The sequence below is a fragment of the Colobus angolensis genome, unplaced genomic scaffold, assembly GCF_000951035.1.
Source record: "Colobus angolensis palliatus isolate OR3802 unplaced genomic scaffold, Cang.pa_1.0 Scaffold43, whole genome shotgun sequence".
NCBI lineage: Eukaryota > Metazoa > Chordata > Mammalia > Primates > Cercopithecidae > Colobus > Colobus angolensis.
This window is the reverse complement of record NW_012117710.1, coordinates 3,173,077-3,194,459: the sequence shown is the minus strand read 5'-3', so window position 1 is coordinate 3,194,459 and position 21,383 is coordinate 3,173,077. Positions and strand designations below refer to the sequence as shown.

The window sequence follows — 21,383 nt, the reverse complement described above, 5'->3', positions numbered from 1 at the left end:
TGCCGACTGCAGGCGCCTCGCCGGTGTTCCTGTCCACTTGCTTTTTGTATTGCTGCTTCCCCAGTGAGCGTGGAAGCCTCACGCGGGCATGGCCGTGTCTGTCTGGTTCTCCTTGGAGCCTGCCACAGTGACGGGTTCTTGGTGGCTTTGACAGGGGACTGGATTGGATGGAAGGGGTGAGATTAGACCTGGCTACAGTGATGTCCTTGTCAGCCACGCTGAGTGCAAAGGGCCTGCTGTATTGTAGGCACTAGAAATGGAGAATGTGTCCCAGGCCGTGCCTAGCAAGGATGCTTGGTAGTCGTTTGAGTGCTGTGGAGGGGAGCGGTGCACACCCAGTGCTGTCGGGAGCACAGGAAGGGTGCTTGGGAGAAGTGCGGGGCAGGTCAGGGAACCCTTTCTAGGATGTGTGTGGGACAAGCTGATAAACTTCTGTGGAAGGCTGTTACATACAAGGAGTTCACATCTGGAGGGTGACTGGCCCAGCCTTTTAGAGCTTCTTTCAGCTCTGAGATTCTATGCCACGAAAAAACAAATCAAGCAGGAAAAAGAAAAAAGGAATTTTTTGGTGGGGGTTGCGGCTTTAAATAGTATGGTCCAGTAAGGCCGCACTGAGAAGGCCTTCCGAGTAAAGACTTGATGGATGCAAAAGAAATTTCCTCAAAGTCTTGGTTTGTGTCTGATTTTATTTGTGAGCTTGGAGAAGCTTGAGAAGGGCTTTATTCTGATGTCGTTAATTGTCTTTAATTCAGGTTATAGAAATCGTTAAATGTTGACTTGCAGGGTTCAGGAAGCATACGTAAGATGAAAACTGAAAGCACTGCTGTTTTGAGCACATACTCATCGTACACCCTGGGTCCAGAGTGAGTCTTACTCAGTTCAGCTCCTCGGCCACCGATCTCCCTGATCTCAGTCAAGATTCTCCAAAGAAGCACAGCCAACAGGATCCATAGATGTATAAAAGGAGATTTACAATGGGGAATTTCACTCATGCGATTCTGGAGGCTGAGAGAAGTCCCATGATCCGTGAGGCAAGCCAGAGACCAGGGAAGCCCGAGGCGGGACTCAAACTCAGCTCAGGTCCGGAGGCCTGAGAACCAGGGCAGCTGACGGTGGACATCCAGTCCCCGGGCAAGAGAGGATGAGATGTCCCAGCTCCAGCGGTGAGGCAGGAAGTGAGGGGTGAATTCCTCCTCCCTGTGCCGTCTGTTCTATTCAGAGCCTTGAGGGATTGGAAGGTGCCCAGTCAGTTGGGGAGCGCAGTCCCTCTTCCTGAACCCACTGTCCTAATCCTGATGCCATCTTGAGCAGCCTCACAGATATGCCCAGGAGCAGTGTTGCATCAGGCACCCTGTGGCCCAGTTAAGTGGAATTAACATCGCAATCTCTGTGGTCCACACCTTCTGGACAAGGGGTCTTTGCAGATGGGCAGACTTAGGCGTGGGCCCACATTCCCACGTCTCCCAACGAACGCACTGTTCCTGCTCCTCCAGCTGCCCTCTGACTGCTCACGTGGGGTGATTGCCTCCATTTCCATCTTCGTTTCCTTCACAGATTGGTCTGCTCACCATCCAGCATGTTTCTTTCCCGCCTGAGAGCTGTGACTGTCGCTTTGTCCCCATCCTCTCCCTCTGGAGGTATAGCAGACACTGTGGTGGCTTCCCACAAGGAGCACTGTGCTGGTGTCACTCAGTGATGTCCCCTACGCAAGCTCCACTGACTGGGAGCTTCTGTTACCTCTGGGGAAGGATGGGTAGGAGGAGACTCTCCCCCGGATGCCCTTAATGCCCAGTGAAATTGCTACTATGGTTATAGATTCATCTATTTTTAAAAATAATTCAAATGAAAACAGGACTCTGGAGAAAGCCAGTTTCCTCAAAGCTCATAAATATTTACAGTTTGAAACTTTGTTTCATCTTAGAACTTGAAAATGTAAACTGTAACCTCTTGTTATAGAAGGGAAAGCAAATACCTTTTAAAGGTTGCTGGATACTTTGGGAGACCAGGCAGGAGGATCACTTGAGGCCAGGAGTTCAAGACCAGCCTGGGCAGCATAGCAAGATCCTGTGTCGACAAATAAAATTATCTGGGTATGGTGGTGAATGCCGGTAGCTCCCAGCTGCTCAGGAGACTGAGCCTGGGAGTTTGAGGCTGCAGTGAGCCGTGATCGCACCACAGCCCTCCAGTCTGGGCGACAGAGCGAGACTCTGTCTCTAAACATAAAATTTTTTTAAAAAGTTTAGAAAGTAAAGGTTGCTGGATTCTTTTGATTTTATATATGTGTTTATCCCTAAACCCAACCAAAAAAGGGCCAAATAACTGTGCTTTGTTTACCAACTTATTAGAGGTAGGGTTTCCTAGGCATCTAGACGGATGCTGAGTGTGATAAATGTCTATGCATTCATGTGGCCCTGGTGAAGCACCATTGTAGAAAGTGTCTGTGACTGACAGGGGCACAAAGCCCCTGATATTTTATTTTTATTTTACTTTTGTTTATTTTTGTTTATTTATTTTTGAGATAGAGTTTCACTCTTGTTGCCCAGGCTGGAATGCAGTGGCACAATCTTGGCTCACTGCAACCTCTGCCTCCTGGTTTAAGTGATTCTCCCACCTCAGCCTCCTGAGTAGCTGGGATTACAGGCGCACGCTACCACATCCAGCTAATTTTGTATTTTTAGTAGAGACAGGGTTTCATCATGTTGGTCAGGCTGGTCTCGAACTCCTGACTTCAGGTGGTCCACCCGCCTCAGCCTCCCAAGGTGCCGGGATTACAGGCTTGAGCCACTGCACCCAGCCTACAAAGCCCCTGATTTTAGCAAAGCACCAAGACCTAGGGAGTCTGCCCGTGTCTTAGCAGCTTTAGAAGAAAAAGCAAGCCAAGCAAAACATTGAGTTATTTACCATAATTCCGAAGAAAAGCAAATGTGAGTCCTTAAGGGAGGAATTCTGACTTTCTTGAAACAGATTAGTTTTTTTCATGGATTTAGTAACACAGGGACTTACCGGTTTTAAGGTTTTTGGAGAGGAGTCGCCTGAAACGCGGGTTCTCTTGAGATTTTTTTTGGGGCTTTGGGAGAGGAGTCACCTGAAACGCAGGTTCTCTTGAGTACTTACAGCCCCTCCCCACTGCCCCTGGGAAAGTTGTGGTGCTGTCTCTCTAGGGAGACGAGTAAGTGCTGCTCTGTGCGTGAAAAAAACAGATTTCCTTTCGTTTTATAAGATGGACGGGACATGGGCCTTTTCTCTTGGTTCTTAAGGGAGGGGCTTTTTGAGAAGTAGACACTGGAGTCCCGCGTGGCCTGCCGCACTGTCTTTTCGGCTGTCAGCAGAACCCCTCTGAAGGGAGCACCAGTTTCAGCAGTGTCCGTGCCACAGGGAAGACGTGGCGACATCAGAGGCCAGCACAGCTGCGGGTCAAACTGGGCAGCGGCCTTCGGGCAGCATTGGCGGCTAGGGTTTAACTGGAGTCTGTCAGTGGAAGCACTTCTGGTTCTGCAATCCTTGTTTACTTCTTTACAACCTTATGAAATCTGTGCTGTGTGCTTTCAGGTAAATGTATTTCACTTTGAGGTATCTTCTCAAATGATTTTTTAAGAAGTCTATATAGTTGACAAAAATTTGATAAAAGTGACTTCACTGGGTCATGACATAAAGTTATCTGAGTAAGAAGCAGCAGCACACTTATTCTATACCTTGGGAACATGTGAGCACTCTGGTTGTCCTGGGCTTTCTCTGCCAAGGCTGAGAAACTAGAGTTGTGGCAGCTTTGTTGCTCCTTTGTCTTCCTTGTGAACCGCGGTGACATCAGCCAGGTCACCCCACTTGCAGCATAGTCGCTGTGCTCTGGGCAGCGGTGGAGCGGGGAGCTCTGGTTGTGCACAGAGGGCCAGGTGAAGATGTCGTGCAGAGAAGTCAGCCCCACCCAGGTTAGGCTGAGCCGTCCTCCCCAAACCTGCAGTTGTTCCCCTGGAGCCCACCTGTGCCCAGCCCGGGGGCTCTGGGCCAGGGTTTCTTGTAGTCTGTATTGTCTTTCCAATTCTGAGCTCCTTTTTGCTGTTGGGAGATGAAATCCCCTCACTCGACTCAGGAAGCATCTGTTTCTTCTGATTCTTGGGACTTGCCATCTCCAAAGGCTGAGCCGCAGGCCTAGATGTCCCTGTTGAGTGAGAGCACTCCAGGGCCTCCTTCCACATGTTTTCTCATTATCTTTTTTCTTTTTTTTTTTTTTTTTTTTTTTGAGACGGAGTCTCGCTCTGCCGCCCAGGCTGGAGTGCAGTGGCCGGATCTCAGCTCACTGCAACCTCAAACTCCCGGGTTTATGCCATTCTCCTGCCTCAGCCTCCCAAGTAGCTGGGACTACAGGCGTCCGCCACCTCGCCCGGCTAGTTTTTTGTATTTCTTAGTAGAGACGGGGTTTCACCGTGTTAGCCAGGATGGTCTCGATCTCCTGACCTCGTGATCCGCCTTTTAAGACAGAGTTTCACACTTGTCACCCAGGCTGGAATGCAATGGCATAATCATGGCTCACAGCAACCTCCGCCTCCTGGGTTCAGGTGATTCTCTTGCCTCAGCCTCCCAAGTAGCTGGGATTACAGGCAACCCGCCACCATGACCATATCCACCTAATTTTTGTGTTTTTAGCAGAGATAGGGCTTCACCATGTTGGCTAGGCTGGTCTCGACCTCAGGTGATATGCCTGCCTCAGCCTCCCAAAGTGCTGGGATTACAGACATGAGCCACTGTGCTCGGCCTTTTCTCATTATCTTGCCAGTGACCACGGGGTCCATCATTTGAAATCCAACTTTAAAAAATATATTAACAAAACCCCAGGAGTAAGTTCTTTCTAAAGGCTGTAGTGTGGTTTTTGTTAGCAGTGTTATTAATACTGTTGTTATTTTACTCATTTGCAGTGCTGTGGTCTGAATGTGTCCATCCCAAAATTCCTATGCTGAAATCCTAACCCCCAAGGTGCTGGTGTTGGGGGGTGGGGCCTTTGGGGAGTGATGAGGTCACAGGGGCAGGGCCCTCATGAATGTGGTTAGTGTCCTTATGAAAGGCACCTTAGTGAGCTTGTATACCCCTTCCACCATCTGAGGACACAGGGAGAAATCACCATCTAGGCGCCAGAAAGTGGGCCCTCACCTGACACCAGATCTGCCAGGGCCTCCATCTTAGACCCCCCAGCCTCCAGAACTGTGAGAAAGAAATCTCTGCTGTTCAAGTCGCGCGCCTGTGAGGTTTTGTTACAGCAGCCCAGGCTAACACACGCAGCAAACCCTGAAACATTCAACTGCCTACTTCATAAGCGATCCTCTCCCCTCCTGGTGTTGACCCCTTTCTGACGTCAAACCATTTCCCTCAAAGAAGGTGATTGTAATGATAGTAACTGTTGACTGGGAGAAGGTATGATGCTAGAAGACTGTTCTGAATTCAGAATGCTTTTAAAGGAGTATCTGTATTGTATTAATCATAGAAATTTTTACTATGAATTTATTACTAAGTAATATTTACGTAGAATTTATTACAAAGTAATATTTATTACTAACAATACTTACATAATGTCACTATGAATTTATTACTAAGTAATATGTACATTTACATAAATATTTACATATTTACAGATGCGTGAAAATTGATGCTTCTATTAAACTCTGTCAGTCACTTGCAGTTTTAATTTACCCACCACAGTGAATTAAGGTGCTGTCTTTTTGGTTGATCTTTTCCTGTCAATAGGCTTTTTCATTTTTATTTTACTGCTCCTTGGGGAGCAGGGCTACCCCAAAGGTGGTGTACCCAGAGTAGCCGGCTTTTTAATTTTGTCTTTGACATATGAAAAGGAGGTAGTTTTAAGTGGAATTTTCAGACCCATTGTACAACTAACTTTTTTTTTCAAATAAAGTGTGGGCCAATATTTGTGTCTTAACATCAATAATGAGTTATCATAGGGTGGAATTTCCAATGAAAAATACGTTGAAACGCTAATGATGTTTGGTTTGTGTATTTTTTTTTATCAACTTTGGTACAAGGCAGGTCTAATTAATATCTAGTATAAAACGCCTGCTACTTCAGTGTTCCTCACTGCAGGTATGAGGTAGGACTGCTGCCCTTACTTTGCGGATGAGGAGCCTGGGGTCCCTTCGTTCATCCTGCCAACAGGTAGAGCCTCTGCTCTGTGCCAGCCCTGGGGACACGGGTGTGAACAGAGCAGAGCCCTGTCCTCGTAGGGTGTGTGCTCGGCGGGGAGAGAATCGTACAGGAAATGCTGAGTGGACTCTGAAGGCAGATAGCCAGCCGGAAGTGGCCAAGGAAGTAAAGCAAACTTGGAGTGTGGGAAGGATGGGCCTGGGGTGCAGTTTTGGATAAGATGGCCAAGGGCAGGCCACCCTGAGAAGCTCCCCTGCCTCAGTCCTCACTGAGCCTTGAGGAAATGAGCCGTGCGGCTATCCAGGGTAAAGGGTTTCAGTTGTCAGGAGCCAGAAAGTGCAAAGGCCCGAGGCAAAAGTGAGGATGTGCCTCTGTGAGGACCTGGGTTTTTGCTGTGAATGAGATGGGAGCCTTGTAGGGTTTTGAACAAAGCGGGTAATAAGAGCTAACCTAGGCTTAGCAGGCTGACTGGCCACTGGTTTTGACAGTAAACTGAAGGGGACAAGTATGGACACAAAGCAACCAATTAGAAGACTTGCCATAATCCAAATGAGAGATGGTGGTGGCTGGACCCAAGTGAGAGCCATGAGAGCAGCAGGAAGTAGGGAAATTGTAGCTGTCTCTGGAAGGGAGGACCACAGCATTGGCTGACAGGCTGGGCCAGAGCTCGGGATGGTGCATCTCCCGTAGCTGCAGGCCACTGCTGTTCTCTGACCCGTGGGGAGTGAGATCCTCCTGTGCAGCCCAGGTCCCTCTCCATCCCATCCAAATTCAGGCCCACCAGATGGTCCACAGAAACCCACAGCACCTGGGCACTCTCCTTCTACAGCCAGTGGCCAGCCCACAGGGACAGACAGGCTCCAAGGCCACAGTCAGCTCAGCCCCCACCCTTGCTGATCTGCAGAGGGTACAGAAGCAACTTTTCCAGGCAGCATGGTAGCAGGGCCCGTGTAGGCCAGCTCTGGCTTAACCCAAGTGCAGGCCATAAGCCCTGAAGGCACTGCTCTAGGTGGGTGCCGGGTAGCACTGCTCGTGATGGTCACTGTTTACAGGAGGGAGTTGGGTATGTGTGAGAGGGAAACATGTTCACAGATTCCCGAAATAGATAATGAAAATTGCAGAGACCAACTCTGTAATTGCAAATGAAGCATACATTAAGGTTTTCCTTTTAGCTGTCTAAACGGTTACCCATCCAGTCCATAGAAGAGAAGATGGATGCCTGCAGAGCAGGACTTCTTTAAGCAGCAGCCTGAGTCCTAAGTGGAGGAAGTGCCCAAAATGATCATAGAGCTTTTGGTGCTTTCACCTAATAATTCATCGTCGCTCCTCTACGGAGCACAGAGCTGTTTCTGCACGAACGAGTGTTTCATGAGCTCAGTGGCTGCTCTTCCAGTTGTGTGTGTGCCTAAGACTGGCCCCTTAATTTGAAATGCTGCAGCGTCTTGTTTAGTGAGGCTGCCTGATGCTGATATTTAATTTATTGCCATGTCCAAGTGCATTTTTGGTGCTGTTTATGTTGCCATTGAGTTTATTTTCTGCGGTAGTAATTTACTACTTAAATTAACTTCTCCAGCTTTTTTCCACTTGGTCTTATCGCAAGTTTGAACTTTCCTCCAGATAGTTTCAGAGGCAAGGGATGAAAACAGTGAGCAAGCTGCTGTGTTATCCTGGCTAGTTTTTTTTTTTTTTTTTTCTCTTATACCTTATTTTATTGCTCATTAATTCAAAGACATGTCCATTTACGGAGACAGTAATTAATAGTAAATCTCATCAAATTCAAGGCTCCCTTGATTTTGAAACTTCTAGAACTCAGGCTAAATGTTTTAAATTGTTCTTTATACCTTCATGAAAAATTTTATTGGAAGTGTTGACTGCACCTAGTTTTCTTATTGGAAACAAGAGACTAGAAATTCAAACCTGCTTGTGAAATTTAAGCATTTTTATTACTAATTGGTACTTTATTTTATCTGTTGTATTATAATGGGACTTAGAGGAAAATAAATATATAAAAATCAGTATAAAACTTATTTGAAGTATAGAAGCTAAATGTCTATTCCATTTTTTCTAATTTTGGGTTGTCAGTATACGTACACTAAATTTTCCTCATTTTCAGTTGCTCGTTATCCTGATTTCTCTTTGAGCTGTGGTTTAAGGATATGACTGCTTAGATATTATTGGAGGACAATTTTTGTGAAGCAAATAAATCAGCTGAAAAACAACTTGGGGGAAAATAAAGGAAAATTTCCAAGTTATTAAACACACATGTGTAAATTGGCACACCCTTTCTGGAAAATAGTAACATTTATCAAAAGTCTCAAAAATATGTGTATGCTTTTTTGACCCAGCAGTTTTGTAATTCACCATCTAGGAATTTGTCACAAGAAAATAGCCATATATGTGAAGATAGGGATGGGTCAAGGAGTTCCTTGCATTGTTTATTCTTTCCATACACTGGAAAGAATTCCAATGTCCAGCCATGGAGGTTTCCTTAATCTTAGCACGTCCCACCTGTTGGACTACTCTGCAGCCATTACAGATCTTGAAATCTTGAATGACATAGGAAAGTGTTTATGATACTTTGCTAGAAAATTTTTACAGTGTTATAAAATGTTCTGTAAAGAATAAGATAACATTCCTAGATGTTAATAAGTTATTTCTAGGTAGTGATATTTTTAAGGATTTAATTTTCTTCTTTATGTATTTCTATATTTCCTCTATTTTTTGCACTAAAAATACACTTTTATAAACAGAAAGAGACAAATTCTTTTTTCTTTGAGACAGAGTCTTGCTCTATCCCCCAGGCTGGAGTGCTGCAGTGGTGCAATCTCAGCTCACTGCAACCTCTGCCTCCCGAGTAGCTGGGATTACAGGCACCTGCCACTGTGCCCACACCCACCTAATTTTTGTGTTTTTAGTAGAGATAGGGTTTCACTATGTTGGCCAGGCTGGTCTCAAACTCCTGACCTCAGGTGATCTGCCCGCCTTGGCTTCCCAAAGTGCTGGGATTACAGGCGTGAGCCACCACACCTGACCAAGACAAATTCTTTTAGAAATGTTATCCTACAGCAGTGGTGTCTGATAGCAGATGTAATGTGAGCCACAAATGTAAGGCACACGTGTACTTCAAATGTTCTAGTAGCCATGTTAAGGAGAAAACAAAAGAAAAATGATTTTAATAGTATATTTTATTGAATCCAGTATATCCAAAATATTACAATTACACATGTAATCAGTATAAACAATTAAAAGAAGTTTACATGTTCTTTTTGTACTAAGTCTTTGCAATCCGGTGTGTATTTATAATACCTGTCAGTTCAGCCGGGCCTCATGTCCACTGCTCAGTGGCCCTCGTGGCTGGGACAGAGCCACCGTTAGATGGTCTCTTGCTGGGCTGCTGAGGTAGTATAGATGAGTGAGTGTTTTCAGTGTCTGGAGAGATTAGACTCAAGTAGTGTCTGAATTCACAAAATGTCTCCTAACATAGCCAGGCTTAACAGCATATCCCATACTTACAGATTTTAATTACGATTTTTAAAAAATGTTCTAGAGAACATCAGAAGTATTGGGTCCTCAGAGGTCAACTCAGCTCTGGCTCTAGTCTCCATGCCTGCTGTAAGCTGCGTGAGAGCAGGCAGCAGCCCAGACATCTGCCTCCTGCCCGTTTCTCTGCTCCCTTATTTCTCCAGACACTCCCATAGCAGTATAGAACAAAGCTGAAAAATCTCTAGCTTGAGCCCATGCGATCAAGGCTGCGGTGAGCTTTGATTGTACCACTGCACTCCAGCCTGGAGGACACAGTGTGACCCTGAATCTACAAAAAAAAAAAAGAAAAGAAAATCTCTAGCTTAAACTCAGTCGGTCAGGCTTGATAGCTGTGTGATTTTGAGCTTCCATTTTCTCATTTGTAAAATGGGCATAATACTATCCCTTGCGGAGTTAGTTATAAAGACTAAATGAGCTAATGGACAGTGAGTACTTAACACAGTGTCATTCACATGGCAGGCACTAGTCCCATGCACAGTGCAGATTGTTATGACCTCCGTGAAGCAGCCTTTTGGCTGATAGACTGGCATGAATTTTATGCATGTCTGCATCTGCTCATTTATTTGGCACCTTGGTCAGTATTTAAAGGCTTTGTGGAAAGGCTCTGGGCCTTTATTTACCACAGTGCACTGAGGCCCCAACTTGATCAGGTTGGATGAGGAGGAGGGTTCTAAAGAACACTGCATGGGGGTGCCACCACCACCACGCACCGCACACATCGTGTTTGATAATCAAAAGCAGTCTTTCTAAAATGAACATTACCTTTGTATCCTCTTAAATGTCTTTTTTTTTTAATTTATTTTAATAGAGACAGGGTCTCCCTAAGTTGTCCAGGCTATTCTCCAACTCCTGGGCTCAAGGGATCCTCCTTCCTCGGCCTCCCAAAGTGCTAGGATTATAGGTGTGAGCCATCACGCCCAGCCCTCTTCAACGTCCTTAGTGGTAGAAAACGTTGAGTGGTAGCTCTGTGATTCCCAGACCTCACCATGCAATTCAAGATGACCCCCATGAATGGGCCAAGAATATGTTTAATCAAAACCAACCTAGTGACACTGCCCCCCAAAGGACAAAAATCTCACCATTTTCTCACACCTCCTCACACAGTTTCTTTGCACTCATCAGTTTTTCACAAAACCCAACCTGTTAACTGTTTGGACTTTTGCCACTCAGCCCAGTCCTACTGGCTTTGAAGTGGTGGGACCAAGGAAAGCCAGCCTCCTAGCATTCTCATCTACAAGAGTCGGGCCCAGTGGCACTCAGACCGTAGTCCAGAGGAACACAGTGTCTGTACGTGCGTGTGTGTTTATGTGTTTATGCATACACACACACCCGTCTATATGTCGCTGTCTCTCCGTATATGTGGACATCGATTTTACCTAAAACAAATTCTGTGCAACACTTACCTTTATTATTTGCAGTCTATTTCGTTACCAGTATTTTCTTTTCCTTTTTAAAATACCTAGTAAATTATTCCACAGTGCAGATCCTGACTTGAATTTCGAAAACACTGAATTGGCACACAAAGCTGTTACCTGTTGATAGTGTGTGCAGGCTTTTTCCCCGTAGAGTGATATTTGGTGTGTGTGCGCTCAAGTTTTGCTGGTATTTTCTGTACTTCACGGGATGATTTTGTTTCCGCTTGTACTGGTGTTTGTCATGTAGTGAAATTTTTAGTGAAGGGAGATTCCGAGGCTTATCCTGACCTCTGGAAGAACAGGAGAGGAAGAAGTTGGTCTGCCCGTGGCCATGGCTGGCAGCGGGGACCGGGGAGATGATTCCAGAAGTTTCCAGCCTGCTGGCTTTTGAGTTTTGAAACGGAGCCTGGATTTTCACTTTGCAGTTCAGGAGATCTGGGGAAATCTGGATTGGTTTGGAGTTGGGTTTTTTTTTTTTTGGTTTTTTTTTTTTTTTTGGACTTTCAGGAAAACCTTTTCAAGGCAGCTGAAAACAGCTAATGATAGTTTGCTTCTTCCTGTGCCCTTCCTAAACCCAGAGTTTTCTCTGCAGTTCCATCTCCTCTTGAAAAGCTTAGCTTGGATTTCCCACTGTCCAACTGAACTAAATTTGTTGAAAACCTCCCTAAGTGTCACCCCTTCCAAACCACGTCCTCCTGTGGACCTGACTTGGGAGAACTGGTGGGTATTGTGCCTACACAGCAGGGCCCTCACTACCTCCCTGCTCTGCAGGTTTGCTGAATTCCTGGTTTTGGATCTCTCCATCTTTTGTTGAGAGCACTTGGGGGCTCTTGATCACTCTCCTGCTTTAGCTGCTCCTTGCCTGCCACCCATCCCACCCACCACGGAACCTGCAGGCAGCCTCGGACCTTGCCATTCTCCTTTTCCAAAGCCTTCGACTGTCCCGTTTCTTACACAGATTTCTTAGCCTGCCTGTCTGTGAGTGCGGCCGACGGTCCTGTCCTTCCGGTTATGGGGCTGGCCTCTGTACTCTGCATCTGAGGCTGTCGCTTATCTGCTCGGGCTCTGTCGTGCTGCTGTGCTTGTTTTGAAAGTTCTCCCAGAGCAGGAGCCAAGTTTACCGCCTTTTGGGTTTTTCTCCATTCATTACCCACCACTTTTCTTTGCGTGAGATGAGCCCACGGTATAGTCACTGGCAGAGCCAAGAGGGGGCTTTCTTAGAGAAATGATACCCCTGATCCGGTACAACAGTGCATTTGTTCCAGAAGGCAAACCTGCGGAGTTGTGGTGGGGCCAGGGCTGCGCTGTGAAATGGCAGAGGCTCTGATGGCTGGTTTGACGGCTTAACTGCCTCCGTTCATGAGTTTCTCGCTGAGCTTTACATTAAAAGGTATCCTGCACTTCAGTTTTCGAGAGGAACTAAGAGGCGCTGTCTTTGCTCGCTGGATTCATCAATGTAAAGAAATGCATCCTGTTTACACTTCTGGCAGCGTTTCTTTTATTTGGATGGTGGCCAAAAGCAAACAACTCAGCCGAGTGGGTTTTTAAAAAGCAGAGCTTTCCAAGTCCACATGCTGTTGCCCGAGTGAACATCCAAAATCTTCAGTTTGTCTTAATGGAACTGTTTCATCTTGTAGAAAAAGGCTCATATTATCTTACAGCATTTTATGTCTATCGTAGCTTTGGTATTTATTGTGGGAAGATTTTACTAAGGAATGACTAATCCTAAAAGATTTGGTTTGATTAGGGGCTAAACTAACATAATCTATTTTGAAATGAGATAACAAGATTTGCAATTTTTGGTCTTCATCCAGCGGAATTGAACCCCACCCACCCCCTAAAAAAATCTCCATCCCCAGCAGAGAGGGAATCTATTCTTTGACTAGAAGTTTAAGTTGCTGGATTTATAAGTTGTCTTAAAAATACGCTCTCCGAACAGTGTGAAGTGTGACATTGTATCGAGATGAAGTCATCAGCTGTTTGAGACTTTAACTGTTTATATTTGGGTAACCAAATAAAATATATGATGATTCAAACAATTAATACTTCAGTAACACCATTACTGAAAAAAGGATGTTTCTCTTAGCCATTAAAGAGACCTGAGTGAGTTGTCTTCCTTGCTTTTTTTAAGTGTATGTGAGTTTTAGGATTTTCTTGGCTTTTGTGTTTTAGAAAATTGGTCTTTTATGGGGAAAGGATAGGAGTAAGAGGTTTATTATTATAATATGCCTCCTCTACTAGTATTTTACTTTTAAGACTTTAGTAACTCTATATGATGATGGTGAAATGTGTAACTATCCATTCTGCAAAAGGACGGTAAATATATTATTGCTACAGGCTTTAAACTCCAGAGAGAGTTTACATCTCTCTCTAAAAAGGAAAAAAAAAGGGACTCAGAATTTAGCCAGATATCCCCAGGTAGAAAGCTTTCCTGGAACCCAGATTTGGATTTTCAGAACAAAGTTGTCAGAGAGCAGTTTTTGACTAGAATAAACGTAAAAGGGCAAAAGAGAGACATCTTTTTTTTAATGGTTTTTTTCCTTCAAAGGAAGGGGAAAAGGTATAGAAAATGGACTGTAGTTAACTGTTGTAATTCAAAGCTCATCAGTCATTTAGCCACCTTTCTTGGGTTTTGAAAAAGGGAAAGGAGTCTTTTCTGGTGGTTGGGTGCAGTTCATTTGGACCGGCTCCAGCCTGCTTGGGCGGGTTGTGCGGTGGGAATAGACTGCTGTTGTATGGCCCGGTTTTGCCTGTGTGTGTTTTTAAGCCAAGCCTATGTTCACCCCGATAGTTGGGGAAGGCCTGGTTTATGCAGTGCTGCAGTTTTCATAAGTGACCTTTGGTCTTCTAAGTCCGGCCTTGCCCCCTGACTTCGTCTTTGACATGTAAAAATGCAACTTCCTAGGGGTTATCGATTGAACTTCTGAGTGAGCTTGTACTCCTTGTGACATTAAACTTTTCATGTGTAAAAATAGCACCTGAATAGATACCTGGTGGCTCAGACCCAATTTCTGTATTGAAGGTGGATGAGCAGGGCCTTGCCGGATAGCGGGAGGGTTGGTAACTCGATTGGGAGGGCAGTGGAGGCTGAAACCCCATCCAAGCCACTGTTGCCAGGCTCGGCTGCATCTGCCTGGACCATGGAGAGCGTTTTTATGATTTGTACAAAGGCACTGAGACCCTTTGCCCGAGACCTCACCAGAGAAATCTGTGTGCTACCTTCTCTGTGCCAAGATAGTTTTTGTTGTGCATAGTGGGGGAAAGAGGAATTGCCTTTGTTTCCTTGTGTACTTGAGCCTTTTTGGTTTTGTCCTTTTGGGAAGGCAGGAGTTTGGTGTGGTGTAGTCAAAGGAAGTGGGGAGATGAGGACCCAGAGGAGGAGTCACAGTGGAGGAGCTGGGAGGAAGGGAGGTGGAGAGTTTATTCGAGTCACATTTGGATTCCAGTCCACCGCCGCCACTCGTTCAGATGAACCCACACTTCTGAAAGCTCAGTTTGAGACCCTTCTCCAGTTAGGATTTGAGCAAGCCTCGCCTTGTCCTACTATCTCTTTTCCTTTGGCCTCTGCTAACGTTCCCTCCCCACATCACATAGTTGGAACTTACGTTGCTGTGGTTGCTAGTTAACTTTTTAAAAACTTTTTATTTTGAAATAAGTACAGGTTCACAGGAGGTTGCAAAGATAGTACAGAGAGGCATGCAGTTTTTCCCAGTAGTTACGACACACGTGATTTCAGTATGCTGTTGAAGGCAGGAAATGGGCTTTGGGACAGTGTGTGTGTGGTTCTGTACCCTTTCCTCACCTGTGTAGGTTTCTGTAACCACCACCACAGTTCAGACCACAAAGATCCCCTCGTGCTTCTCCTTTCTAGTCACTTCTCCCCCCATCTTTCCCTTTACTAACCCCTGGCAACCATGAATCTCTTGTCCATCTCTGTAATTTTGTCACTTCAAGAATGTTATGTAAACAGAACCACATAGCGCGTGATCTTTTGAGATTGACTTTTCGTTTAACACAATGTCCTAGAGCTCCATCCAAGTTGTTGCATTCCCGTAGTGAATTCCTGTTGATGGCTGGGTAATAGTCCATATGGTATGGCGCACCACAGCTGGTTTCCGGTGTGGGCTATGATGAACAAAGCTGCTGTGAACATTACAGGGTTTTGTGTGGACTCAGCTTTCCTATTTCTGAGATAAATACCCAAGTACAGCTGCTAGGCTGTATGGGAGTTGCATTTTTAGTAGTTGTAAATCCACCCAACTGTTTTCTAGTTTGTACCGTTTGACATTCCCCCTGGCAGTGTAGGAGAGAGGTCCGGTGTGTCTGCATCCTCACTCCACTTGGTGGTGTCGCTGGTTTTTTTGGTGTGTTTTTTAGCTGTTCTAACAGGTGTATAGCAGTATCTTACTGAGGTCTCCATCTGCTTTTTCCTGACGTCTGGTGATGTTGAACATCTTCTCACTTGTGTATTTGCTGTCTGCATATGTTCTCTAGTGAAATATCTCATCATGTCTTTTGCTCATTTTCTTTAAAAAAAAAATTTTTTTTCCTCTTCGTTTCATTCTGTGACCTGCTGAATTTTGCCCCATTTTCTAACTGGATTGTTTGCTTTTTAAACTGTTGAGTATGTGTGTATGTATCTCAGCATCTTGCTCTGTCACCCAGGCTGGAGTGCAGTGGCACTATATCATAGCTCACTGTAACCTCACACTCTTGGGCTCAAGCGATCTTCATACCTCAGCCTCCTGAGTAGCTGGAACTATCGGCGTGCGCCACCATGCCTGCCTAATTTGTTTGGTATTCTTTTAGAGACAAAGTCTCACTATATTGCCCAGGCTGGTCTCGAACTTCTGGCCCCAAGTGATCCTCTCCCCTCAGCCTCACAAAGTGTTGGGATTACAGGCGTGAGCCACCGTGCCTGGCCTAACTGTTGAGTTTTGAATGTCCTTGTATATTCTAAATGAGTCCTTTGTCAGATATGTTTGATGTGTGGTTGGCAAACATTTTCCCCCAGTTCACAGCTTCTTTTCAGCCTCTTAAGAGGGTCTTTGGCGAAGCAAAATATTTTGGTTTTCATAAAGTTCAATTTATTGATATTTTTTCTCGTATGAATCATGTATTTGGAGTCACATCTAAGAACTCTGACCACACCCTACATCCTGAAGATATTCTCCTATGTGATACATCTTTTTACATTTTGATTTGATTTTGTATAAGCTGTGAGGTTTAGGTCAAGATTCTTTCCCCTCCCTCCGATTTTGTTTGCCTATGGAGGTCCAATTCCTCCAACAGCATTTGTTCAAAAGACCAGGCTTCCTCTTGTTAATTGCTTTTGCACCTTTATAAAAATCAGCAGTATCAGGGACTATCCCTGGGTTCTCTGTTATGTTCCATTGATCTGTGTGTCTGTCACCTCAGCAATACCACACAGTCTTGATTATCTTGGCCATATAGTAAGTCTTAAAATCAGAGAGACTATTCCCACTTTTCTTTTTCAAAGTCGCTGTAGCTAATTTAGTGCTTTTTCATACAAATTTTCAAATAATTGTATTTATATCTACAAAATATCCTGCTGGGATTTTATGGAAATTGTGCTAAACCTGTTTATCAATGTAAGGATATTGATACTGTGTTCAATCTTTCAATTCGTGACTGTGGTATATCTCTCTATTAGATTTTAAAAATTTCTTTCATCAACATTTTGAGTTTTTCAGCATGTAAGTCCTACACATATTTTGTTAGATTTATACCTATTTCATTATTTCAGTGATTGGTAGTAGTGCATTTTTCATTTCACTTCCCACATGTTCATTGCTAGTATATAGAAAAACAATTGAATTTTGTGTGTTGTTATATCCTGCAACTGTTCCGGATTTGTTTGTTTAGGAGTTTTTTTGGTAAATTAATTTGGGATTTTCTATATAGATCATTTTTTTTATCTGCAAATAGGTTTAGTTGTGTGTTTTCTTTTTTTTTTTCTGTTTAATCTGTTCTCTCTTTTTTTTCCCCACTGCTTTTCCTGAGTTGTATGATCTTTTATTTCATTTTCCTACCTTATTGCACTGGCTAGAACTTCCAGTACCGTGTTGAATAGCAGTAGCAGAAGTAGGCATCTTTGTCTTTTCCTAGTGTTGGAAGGAAAGCATTCAATCTTTCACCATTATGAGGCTGAAGAATTTCTCTATTCCTAGTTTGAGGTTTTTTAAAATCATGATGGGTGGTTTTTTTTTTATCCATATATTTGTCTCTCTAGCCAGATTCTGAGTTTCTGGGGGATCAGATACTGTTTCTTAAAGTTTGTTTCCCCCACAAATGAATACATTGAACAAATGTTTGTGGATCGGTAGAACTAGGCATGGTCTCCAACGGCAGACAGACGAGGTTAGGGGAACATCTCTAAGCAGACCGTCCTGGTGACCTGGGTCTGGAGGAGAAACCAGACCATCCTGGTGAACTGGGTCTGGAGGAGAGGTGTAACTACTCTTTGGTCATCATTACATCTGACTCAGTGGTTCAAGGCAGAAGCGGAAGTTACAGGCACCAAATTGATGCTGCAGGAGAGAGACGAAGGAGGCAGAATGGATTCATCTACTCTGCCCTGGATGTCAGAAATGAAGCTTTTCACAATAAGTACCAACTAAAAATCATTGACTTGTACACTTTAAATTGATGAGTTCTATGGTACATGGATGATAGCACAGTAAAACTGTTACTTAAAAAGGGAAAGAAAAAAAAAAAGGCTGGCTGCAGTGACTCACACCTGTCATTCCTAGCGCTTTGGAAGGCTAAGGCCAGAGGATCACTTGAGCCCAGGAGTTTCAGACCAGCCTGGGCAATATAGTGAGACCCTGACTCTACAAAAATTTTAAAATTAGCCGGGCATAATGAGGCATGCCTGTGGTCCCAGCTCTTCGAGAGGCTGCAGGTGAGGATCGCTTGAGCCCAGGAGGTCAGGATTGCAGTGAGCCATGTTCTTGCCACTGCACTCCAGCCTGGGTAACAGAGAAAGACCCTGTCTCCAAAAAAAGAACATAGGTTAAGTGCCTAGTGAATAGCTGACCCTGGTATTCTCTGTCCTGGAGGATGGGATGCTGCTCTCAGCTGGCCTGAGTCCCCCCAGATTGCTCTGAGATGAGAAGGCTTTTCCAGATGGACAGATGTGCACTTGATTGCCTTCTCAGGGCCCTTGACCACTCCATACATCCTACAGTGTGGACCATACCAGAGAGGATGCAGTGTGCCCCTCAGAAGAACACAGGAAGTTCTCATAGACACTGCCTTGCGGATTTCGAAGCATTAGTCTAAGAATGGTGAAATAGACCTCCTGACTGCTCAGGGGGTGCTGTTTTTGCTGAGAAAGAGTATTTTCCAAAGGCTGACTGCATTCCCTAATACTATTTTAGTTGAGGTTATTTCTTCATCCCCTTGACCCTGTTGGTGAGGTAAGAAGGGGCAGAAAAATATTAACTTTATTTTTAACAATGAGGAAATAAGCGGAAGAGTGAAAAGTAGTTTCTCATCACAAACAATGGTGACGTTAAATCTAGAACATGATCCCCTGGCTCCCGTTTTGGTGGGCGGGCTATTTGGCTTGTCATATTTTAGTCTTTTCCTGTCTCGTGACTGCTGGATTTGTATGTTTTCCCACCCATTTTAAGCTGGAAGAAGCAGTTGTGTCTTCTGGAATAGAGGAGCTGCCAGATTTCAGTGACGACGACAGCAGTAGCGCTGGTAGTACTCGTAGCAGTAGTCATCCCCCGTTTCCGCAGCCAGCCACCAGCCGAAAATAGGCGCGGACAGTAGTACCACAGAGAGAGAAGGAGAGACCACATTTACTTAACTTTCACGACAGTATATTGTTATAATTGTTGTATTTTATTATTAGCTATTACTATTAATCTCTTACTGTGCCTAATTCATAAATTAAACTTTAAAAACAATACAGGTAGGGCTTGGTGTACTGTTCAGTGTTTCAGACATCCACTGAGGGTCTTGGAACCTATGCTGCAGATAAGGGATGGGGGCTACTATAGTTGTTAAAACGTTTTTTTGGTGGGGAGGCTGAGGCAGGCGAATCAGCTGAGGTCAGGAGTTTGAGACCAGCCTGGACAACATGGTGAAACCCCGTCTCTACTAAAAATACAAAAATTAGCCATGCATGGTGGTGGGTGCCTGTAATCTCAGCTAAAAATAAAAGATTAGTCAGGGATGGTGCCAGATACCTGTAATCCCAGCTACCTGGGAGGCTGAGGCAGGAGAATTGCTTGAACCCAGGAGGTGGAGGTTGTAGTGAGCCAAGATCACTCCATTGCACTCCAGCCTGGACGAAAAGAGTGAAACTCCATCTAAAAAAAAGAAAAAAAAAAAGTTGACTTTTTACTGATACACTTCATTTTCCAGTGACATTTTCTGAATTTGTTGCTACCTCCTCCCTCCCTGCTCAGTTGTTTCTTTTCCAGTAGCTTTGCAGATGAGTGATGGCAAAATGCAGACTTCTTTCTGTGGTGCTTATGTACATCTGTTTTCTATTATTATTTTTTTTTTTGAAACAGGGTCTTGCTATGTTGCCCAGGTTAGAATATAGTACCATAATCATAGATAACTGCATCCTTGACCTCCTGGGCTCAAGCAATCCTCCCCACTCAGCTGAGACGACAGGTGTGCCACCACCAAGCCCAGCTGTTTTTAATTTAATTTTATTTTTTTTGTAGAAGCAGGGTCTTGCTCTGTTGCCCAGGCTGGTCTCAGACTCCTGTGTTCAAGCAGTCCTCCCTCTTTGGCCTCCCAAAGCGTAGGCTCACAGTGTGAGCCACCATCCTCGGCCATGTGTGTCTGTCTCAGTGAGGTTATATTCCTAGGAGTTAAGACATTTCACACCACAACAAACAAACCAAGAGACAGACTCTGACTGCACATTTGAGAGCTTGTGAGTTTTCTGCGTTATGACAATTGATACCCATTTTGAGGTTTTCTAGTGTGGTTTAGTCTTCGGAACGCAATCAAATCCTCTCTTATTTCTTTTATTTTCTAGGGCTCAAGGGTTCTTGTTGATGCACGAGATAAGCTTGGCATTCCCTGGCAGTATTCTGAAAATGAGAAGCATGGGATGTTCCTGATGGCCTTCGAGAACAAGGCGGGGCTGCCTGTGGAGCCCGCCACCTTCCAGCTGTACGTCCCGGCCCTGAGCGCGCTCTGGAGGGATTCTGGCATCAGGGAGGCTTTCAGCCGGAGGAGCGAGTTTCAGCTGGTGAGTGAGTAAGCCTTCTTTCTGGGCACCTGATAGTGTGTTTTTTACACAACTATTTTGGACCATTAGTTGAATTTCCTTAAAAACTGTGTAACAGTCCAAGCAAGCTCTAAATCACCGTAAGTTGTAATGATCAACAACCAAAACACAGGACGGAGGCAGATGCTACATAAAAGGCTCAAGAGGGAGGGAGCAAGAGCCACTCAGGCAAGATCAGTAGCTTTCTTCTGGGAATACGGAGGGTTCTTAGAATCATCCCAATTGGCACAACCCAAGGAATTTAGTTTTTTTTAGAGATCTTGTTCATAGTAAGAAATATCCCCTCACCACAGCTTCCCAGCTTTGGACATGTGGATGTGGGCAAATTACGAACATTTTCAGATCAGCACCTCAGAAGCAAATCCGACCCCACCCAGTTGTTCCTTTCAGATTTGTTCCTTTTTTTTTAAGGTCTAAAAACTTCACAAGGCCAGTTATTTAGACTCATTTAGGGTCTGAATCTAGAACCAGAAAATTTGGGGAGTTTTGCCTGTTTGCCTTTTGTTTTTTTCCTACCTTTCAACATTAACCGTATATAAAATAAAACATACAATTTTTCTGATAACCAGCACAAATGTGCACAGCTGATATTAATACACACCCAGCGTATCCAGAAATGCCTCTGACTCTCACAGCCCTTTGCCCCCTGAGCACCCAGAGTCAAGTTGAAGTCATGAATCCTTTGCCCTTCTTATGATCTTGCCATAATATCCGTTTATTATTTGTAAACACCACAGTCTTGAGTTTTACTGATTCTTAAACTTCGTATAAGTCATTTCTTACTGTGTAGTATATATGCTTCTGTGACTTACCTTTTTCACTCCGCATGTTGGAATTTCTTCACACAAGGCACATAGCTGCAGTTCTTTCCTTTTTACTGCTGTCCGATGCTCCGTTGTGAAAAGATACTAGGATCCGTTCCTTCTTTCACTGAGGTACTTTTGAATTGTTTTTCATATTTTGCTCTTGGAAATGTCTTTTTTTTTTTTTTTTTT

The 21,383-nt window shown here is 44.5% G+C and overlaps 1 protein-coding gene across 1 annotated transcript; it reads left to right on the top strand.

The window, feature by feature from the left end:
- The first annotated feature begins 88 nt into the window (after window positions 1-88).
- On the top strand, window positions 89-20,697 carry LOC105522480 (guanine nucleotide-binding protein subunit alpha homolog). The gene is made up of 4 exons (XM_011957003.1): window positions 89-127; window positions 1,555-1,637; window positions 3,330-3,549; window positions 20,134-20,697. The coding sequence occupies exons 1-4, from the start codon at window positions 89-91 to the stop codon at window positions 20,359-20,361; spliced, it is 570 nt and encodes a 189-aa protein (XP_011812393.1). The 3' UTR covers window positions 20,362-20,697.
- Window positions 20,698-21,383: the final 686 nt, after the last annotated feature.